Consider the following 7,918-nt stretch of genomic DNA (forward strand, 5'->3'; position numbering starts at 1 on the left):
GGGACTATGGGCACGGGCGAGATGCCCACGGGGCGGGGCTGGGAAGCCTTGGCTGCGTAGAGAAGAGCCAGGGTGGAGAATGTAGGTGTACCGATTAGTTTCCGTCAACTTGACACAAGTCATGTGGGAAGATATCACCTAACTGAGAATCTGCCTCCATCAGAAGACCTGTAGGCAAGTCCGTGCGGCGTTTTCGTGATTAATGATTGATGTTGGAAGGCCTAGTCCACTGCGGGCGGTGCTGCTCCTGGACAGGTCGTCCTGGATTGTATAAAAAGAAAGTGAATGAGCTGTGAGCAAAGCCAATAAGCAGCAATTCCTCAACGGTTCCAACACCGAGTTCCCTCAGTGATGGCCTGTAACAGGGAAGTGTATGCCAAAAGAACCCTCTCCTCTCCAAGCTGCTCTTGGTTATGACGTTTATCACAGCACTAGAAAGCCGAATGGGCCGTCAGGGCTCCTAGGCTTATGGTTTGTGGCTTTGGCAGAGTGGTGTTTTGAAGTGTAGGAACCTTCAAAACCACAGTGCAGTGACCACGTCTGGAGCGATGCTGGGATCACGTGAGGCTCTGCTAGGAAAGAGGCCCCTGAGAGAATTTGTGGAGGTCACATCCTAAGACCTGGTTAGCCAACCAGGGTGTGCAGAGTGGAGCGGGCTTTGAAACTTGTGACTTCAGGAAGCCATTAATGTTTAGATGCTTGTTTCTCCTTGGTGAAATGGTGCCAATGGCCAGTTCTTCACTGGGAAGTTGGTGGAGGTTCAGGAATAATGCTGTGCAGTGCTGAGAGAGAGCTGGTCTTGACTGTGGTCCATGACCGTCTCTTTCCTGGAGACTGGGATGGAGAACTTGAAGCATAGGTGGATGGATGGTTGGGTAGGTGCATGGATTAATGGACAGGTGGATAGGATGCATGAATGGGTGTATGCATTGGGTAGGTGCATGGACGGGTGCATGGGGAGATGGGTGGGAACGTGGGTAAATGAAGAGTAGGGTCGGCACACGGGTGGATGCACGGATGGTTGGTAGGCGCGTGGGTAGAGGATGGATTGATAGACGCATGCATGGATGGATTGATGCATGGGTAAGTGAGTGCATGGATGGAGAGGTGAGGACTGGCACATGGATGGACCTCACCCCCACCCCCAGAGATTCAGGATTCAGTTCCCAGCCATGGCTCTAAGAGGGAATTTCAGACCCTAGCTTAGGTCCTGGCTGAGTCTGGGAAGCCTGAAGTTTATTCTGTCTGTCTGTCTGCAGTCACTCATCACATTTGCTTCTTGTCCTCACTTTCTCAGACTTGCCTTCGACCTTCTCTCCCGTGCTCTGTCCCTCATCGGCACCCACCTCCCACTGTCTTTGATCTTGACCTCCGTTCCTCTCCCAGTCCTTCCTGCCCAGGCTGCAGGGTCTTAGGAGTTACCTTTGCACTGAGAGTCCAGATGTGAGCCTTTTAGTGGCCGTGCCAGGAAAGAGAATGACCCGTGGTGGGTGATGGAAGCAATGCCGGGGTGGTCCCTGGTGCTCCCGGAGTTCCCTGCTCCAAGGGAGAGGTGCCTATTCCTCCCTCTAACTGGGCTGCTCTGTCCCCTAGGCTGGTGGATGACCGCTGTGTGGTGGAGCCTGCAGCTGGGGACCTGGACAACCCCCCCAAGAAGTTCCGAGGTAAGACCTCCACGCTAGCTATGAGCATCCCTCCAGGGCCGCAGGGTCCCGGACCTGGGTCTGTCACCTGCAGTCTGCCTGAGAGCATCCTCTTCGGTCCGCGTCGACCTTGGCCTGACTGTATCGTCTTGGCATTGGCTCATTTCTGCTTTTCCTTCCAAGACCACGTCCCCTCCCCTGGCACACCCACTTCTGGCCAGGAGCCCATTTCCCCCGAATTCCTGGCCACTCACAGAGCTTTCTTTGTCTGTGTGACTTTTTCTTTTTTAAGGGCCTCAGAAGCCCAAGGGAAAGCCTTTCCCTGTGCCTCAGTCTCCCCATTCGTGGGGTGAAGGGACTGGACCTCTTAACCCTGCGTATCTACTTGCCTTGGGCTGTGTGTGGCTCCTGCTGGCTAGAACCCCAGAGCTCAGACATGACCGTATTCTACGACCCTGGTAGTGGGCTCCACAGCCCCGGCAGTAACGGGGCTGGATGAACGCCAGCCTGGCTGTCCTAGGCCAAGCAAGGGATTGCCTGTGAGGGCTGAGGCTGACATGCACCAGACAGCCGGAGCCTGGGCGTGGTGGGAGCAGGCAAGAACATGCCAGATGATGCCACCAGGTCGGCTGCAGTGTGGTTGCTCTTCTGGGAGAGGCTGGTGGGAGACGTCATCGTCTAAATGCTGGGCAGGGGTGGGGCTAAGACACCTAGATGGCATCCTTTGCTTGCTGCCCGGGTGGAGGTGGCGTCCTGCTATCTGTTGGGGATGTAGTGGGGAGTGGTAGGGGTTCCTGGCCCCAGAGGGCCTTGCCTTAGTGCTTCTCCGTCCACGCTTTCGTCATGACCTCTGAGTCGGGGCTTTGTCTAAGCGGATGCCATAGGCTGAGGCGTGTCTCAGCAGCTGTGTGGGATGACCTCTGGTCCTGACCAGCCTTTCTCTGCCCCACGCTGGTTCTGCATTGGGCTGCCCTCCCTCCCTCTCCCCTCAGGCCAAGCACCTCCTGCTCCCCCAGTGACTAGCCACCCCTCACCTCTGTACTTGGCCGTCCCTCCGCCCTGCTCACCCTCGCCTCACCCTGCTCTCCTCCGTGTCAGTGGCTGTTCCTGGTGTCAGTGTGACCGCCCCTGGCTCCTGGCTCCAGGTCCTGTTTAGTTTTCTGCATAGCTTGACTCCAGTGCGCTCTGTGTTCCGTGTGATTTGCTTATTCTGTCTCTCTCGGGGTTTTAGCTCGGTAGGTTCACGCTGTGTAGCCAAGGTGGTTCTGAACCAAATGCTTCTGCCTCCCGAGTGCTGGGGTTTCGACCACTGTGTGTGTAGGTGCCTGCAGGTCACGGTGTACGTGTGGAGGTCTGAGAACAGCGTCTAGGGATCTTCCTGTCCTGGTTGGGATTGAACTCCAATCTGGCTGTCATTTGTGCCCCTTACCAGAACGTTGGCTCTCCCAGGGAGGGTTTTTTTCTAGTTTTAGTGGAAGTTTCTGCCTCCTGGCTCTTTTTTTTCGGGGGGGGGGGCGGAGAAGAAAAGAGAGAGAGGGAGATGGGAGGGGGCAGAGAAAAGTGAAGGTCCCTTGGGGCCTCTGGCAGCTGACAGGGCAGGGAAGGGATTGTGTGGACTGGCAGGTGACAGGGAAGTGGGCGTGGTAGGGGAAGATATGCCCTTGGCATCCAGTGGACAGTTTGGGGCCAATTTTTGACAACAAAAAGCCACTTAGTAAAAAAAATACCCTTTTGACTTCTTGCATTCTTCCCACGCCTCCAGCTCCTCCTCTGTGGTTTCTCAAGGCTTGGGTACAGGACCCCTGGAGGTCCTCTTGACCTGTACAGTGAAGTATGACAGAGTGAACCGGAGTCCACCCATCACCTTCTGGGTGCTTGGCGGGGTGTGTGTGTGTGCAAGAAGTCCCCGTGGTCCTGCTGGGGCCCAAATGATGCCAGCCAGCCTTGGGCAGGATCCGTGCTCTGCAGCTTCGGGCTGGCAGGTGCAAGTTTGGAACATTAGATCTTGGGACTAACATTAGATGCAGGGCTCCAGCCTCTGCAGACGGAAGCTCAGGCAAGTGCCTCCCACCCAAGGCCTGCCATTTGCTGGCTCCCTGGCTTCCTTCCCTACAGTACCTTGGCCCTCCCACGGCAGGGTGTGGGGCCATGGCAGGTATCTGGAAGTTGCCAGGTCGTCATGGACTTTGTTCTGGGATCCCCAGGCATTCCGCCCTCCCATCCTGGGATGAGCCCAGCCCTTGCTGACTCTTCTTGCCCACAGCTCACTGCCCAGTGCCTTTCAGTCCCTACCCCATGTACCTTCCTGTGAGCCCTCATCAGTCTGCTTTGGCTTCTGTGGTTTCAACTCCATCCACTGTTTGCCTCACCCCAAGCCTCAGCTTGTCTGGGGAATTCTTTCCAGACTTGGCAAGGGCCTGGGAGGCCCAGTCTGCGGGTACCAGTGGTGCCTCCCCCAGCCCAGCCCCATGATGGCTGTTCTTGCTGTGGGTGTTGATGGTGTGTTCCCTTGCTCCTCCTGTGAGGCCAGTGTGGGAGCTTCCGGGAAAGTTCCAGACGCTCAGAGTTCAGGCCTCCGGGCACAGACACCTGGACTAGTGTGCTGAGGTCACCTCATTGCTCAGACTGGTGGGAGGAGGGGCTGCAGTCAATTCCTCTGCTTGCGTAGCTGGGTGCCCCTCGTCCAGCTTTTACCCTGCTCTTCCAGAGCACCCCCAAGCCCTTTGGGAGCTGATGGCTAGCACAGTGGTAGAGCGCTTGCCTAGCGTGCCGGGGGCAGTGGCTCAATCTCCAGTGTCACAAAACAAAACATACTCAAAGCCAGAGGAAGTGACCCATGTCTATAAGACTAGTGGACCATGGGTCTCATACACCTTTAATTCTAGCACTCAGAAGGCAGAGGAGGGCAGTTCTCTGATTTCCTTGTCTAAATAGCAAGTTCAGACCAGCCAGAGCTATATAGTGAGACCCAGTCTCAAAAAAAAAAGAAAAAAAAATGAAAAAGAACAAAACAGAATGATCGAGGAAGACTTGGGTAACTAGCTCTGGTCACCACATGAGTTAGCTCACATGCACATGAAAACACACACATGCACACACGTGCACACACACATACTTGTGAAGTTGGTTCTGTCGTTCAGGGGCCGGGTTTAAAGTGTTTGCCATTTTGACCTCGGGATAGAGCGGGAACACACACGGTGCCCTCTGTGCCGATCCGTTGTCCTGTCCTGCTGTCCTATGAGATGTGTTTCTGCTACATGTGGCTTGAGGCCGCAGCCTATAGCGTTCCGTGACGGGCTAGCATGTTAGTAAGTGCTGAGCTCAGTTTCCATACCTGTCTCCTTAGCTCGTGTGCCCATGAGGGGACTTGGCGGGGTGGGAAGAACACTCCTCTGTCCTGAGAAACGACCCTGCAGTCTTTCTCTGAGGCGACCCCGTGGACTTGTGCTTAGGAGAGTTTAGAATCAGTTCTGTGGACTCTTGTTTTGAGACAAGGTCGTTCTCACGCTGGTCCAGATCTTGTGACCTTCCAGTTTCTGCCTGCCTAGTGCTGAGATCACAGGTGGACACCCTACCTGACTAGTTGCCTGGGGCACCCAGGTACCAGGGCTCACCCCACCAGTAGAGGGCGCACTCTTGGGGGTGGCTGGGTGATACTGTCTTCTGTCCACTCTAGGCTGTGGACAGTTGGCTTTCCATTGCCCACAGATGCCTCCATCCATGCCCCTTCTCCAGCAGGCCATGTCAGAGGCTACTGATGCATGCCGCGGCTGCAAGAGTCATCCATATTCGGCTTGAGTTTGTTTTTCAGATCTCTAGTGCGGTGTCTGCGTTCACATGGAGAGGCTGGAGGTCGATACTGGGTGTGCTCCTTAATTGACCCCCCCTTGCTTTTTGAGATAGGGTCTCCTCCTGTCTCAGCATCCCCAAGGCTGGGATTACAGGCATCTGTTGCTGTGCCTGGCGTGGATGCTGAGCACTGAACTAGGGTCCTCACACTTGTGTGGAAGGACTTTCTCACCGAGCTGCCTCCCAGAAGCCCACAGTTGGATAGCTGCTTGCCTGGCATTTGTAAGACCCTGGGTTCAGTTCCTAAAAGTTCAGTCTCTCCTCTCTCTTAAATATTTATCATTATTATTATTATTATTAGCTTATTTATTTTTGTGGCAGTCTCACTACGTGCTCCTGGCTGGCCTGGAACTTTCTATGTAGACCAGGCTAGCCTTGAACTCAAGGAGATCCGTGGGCCCCTGCCTGTCAGGTGCTGGGATTTAAGGCATGTGCCACAGATAGATTTATTTCTGTCTAGGGGTGTTTTGCTGGTGTGCTTGTCTGTGTACTACATGTGTGCAGTTCCTGTGGAGGCCAGAAGAGGGCACTGAATCTCCTGAAACTGGAGTTACAGTTGTGAGCGGCCATGTAGGTGCTAAAAATTGAACCCAGTTCCTCTGCAAGAGGAACCAGTGCTCTTAACTGCTGAGCCATCTCTCCAGCCCCTCTTTTCTCTTTTTCATTTAAAAATTCATTCTTTTTGGTTCAAGTTCTTGGGAAATGATGTGAATATAGTTTTGTACAACTCACCACTGTCTGGCTAAAATTTCATAGCTTTAATTATTTTTTAAAAATTACTTTTAATTGTGGTAAAATATACTTAATGCCGGGCGGTGGTGGTGCACACCTTTAATCCCAACACTCAGGAGGCAGAGGCGGAAGCAGGCGGATCTCTGTGAGTTCGAAGCCAGCCTGGTCTACAAGAGCTAGTTCCAGGACAGGCTCCAAAGCTACAGAGAAACCCTGTCTTGAAATATATATATATTTACTTAACAAAAAAATGTTTTGCTAGAGCTGGAGAGATGGCTCAGCAGGCAAGAGCACTGACTGCTCTAAGGGCTGGGTTAGAGCACTGACTGCTCTAAGGGCTGGGTTTCCACATCCATGGTGGGCGGCTCACGCAGCCTATAATTCTAGCGCTGGGGACCTGCACCCTCTTCCGGCCTCTGTGGGCACCTGCACTCGTGCACACATCCATATACATAATTAAAAATAGTACATCATCTTTAGTCAGGTGCTGGTGGCACACACCCTCAGTCCCAGCACAGGGAGGCAGAGGTAGGCAGATCTGAGTTCGAGGCCATCCTGGTCTACAGAGTGAGCTCCAGGACAGCCAGAGAGACACAAACCCTGTCTCAAAAAACCAAAAACGTCTATAAAAGGAAAAAAAATCTATGCTCTGTGTGCGCGCACACACGCTCGCGTGGACACACACGCTTGTGTATTTGTATGTTTAGAGGGATGGTCAAAGCTAGTTTTGAATTCTGATCCTTCTGTCCACTCCCCAAGTTACAGGCCTGAGCCACCACCATGCCCCACTCTATCTTAACCATTTTCAAGCATTTAGTTTGATGACATTCCAGATGTCACGGTGCAGCCATTGCTGTCACCCCAGTCCCGATTCTGCTTTCTGGCCCTTTGGGAACTTCTATCCGTGGAAGCAGTATGTCCTTTTGTACCTGGTCTGTCACTTGGTGTAGTGTCCTCAAGGTGTAAACGGAGGTTTCTCATCCGCCCTGTCCTGCCGTTTCTAAATATAATCACTCAGAGGCTTAATATGAATTACAAACTGTTTGCCCTATAGCTCAGACTCCTTATTAACTAGCTCTTACTTTTATATGAACCCATTTCTGTTAATCTATGTGTTGCCACGTGGTTGTGGACTTTAGTGGTCTGCTAGCGTCTTGTTTCTTGGGCAGCTGTCCTGGTGTCTCCCTCGACTCTTTTTCCCCCTGTATTCAGTTTCTTTCCCACCTAGTTATATTCCGCCTCGCTATCAGCCAAAGCAGCTTTTATTATCAGCCAACGAGAGCAACATATAGTCACAGCATATAGAAGGGTTATAGGTCCATCTGTGTCGTGTGTGTGGTGAGGGTCAGGATATTTGTCTGTTGTCTGTCTGTCTGTCTGTCTGTCTGTCTGTCTGTCTGTCTGTCTGTCTCTGTCTCATTCTTTCTCCCTGTCTGGGGTTCTGTTTGTTGTGACACAGGTCCTAATTCTGTATCCATGGCTGGTCTTGAACTCATTGTGTAGCCTAGGCTGACCTCCAACTTGGCAGCAATCCTCCTGCCTCAGCCTGTGAACTGCTGGCATCACAACCATGTACCTCCATGCAGAGCTTCCACATTTCCTTCCTCCCTCCCTTCCTCCCTCCCTTCCTCCCTCCCTTCCTCCCTCCCTCCCTCCCTCCCCTCCCTCCCTTCCCCTTCCCTCCCTCCCCTCCC

General features: G+C 53.2%; 1 protein-coding gene across 1 annotated transcript in view; it reads left to right on the forward strand.

Annotated features, from left to right (window-relative positions):
• Itpr3 (inositol 1,4,5-trisphosphate receptor type 3) overlaps window positions 1–7,918 on the forward strand; it is a 66,851-nt gene that overhangs the window by 14,962 nt on the left and 43,971 nt on the right. The window contains exon 2 of the mRNA XM_050138729.1: window positions 1,594–1,664. Within this exon, the coding sequence (XP_049994686.1) occupies window positions 1,594–1,664 (71 nt within the window). The remainder of the gene's footprint in view (window positions 1–1,593; window positions 1,665–7,918) is intronic.

Source organism: Alexandromys fortis, unplaced genomic scaffold (assembly GCF_014885135.2).
Source record: "Alexandromys fortis isolate MF-2015 unplaced genomic scaffold, M_Fortis_MF-2015_v1.1 scaffold_9, whole genome shotgun sequence".
Taxonomy (NCBI): domain Eukaryota; kingdom Metazoa; phylum Chordata; class Mammalia; order Rodentia; family Cricetidae; genus Alexandromys; species Alexandromys fortis.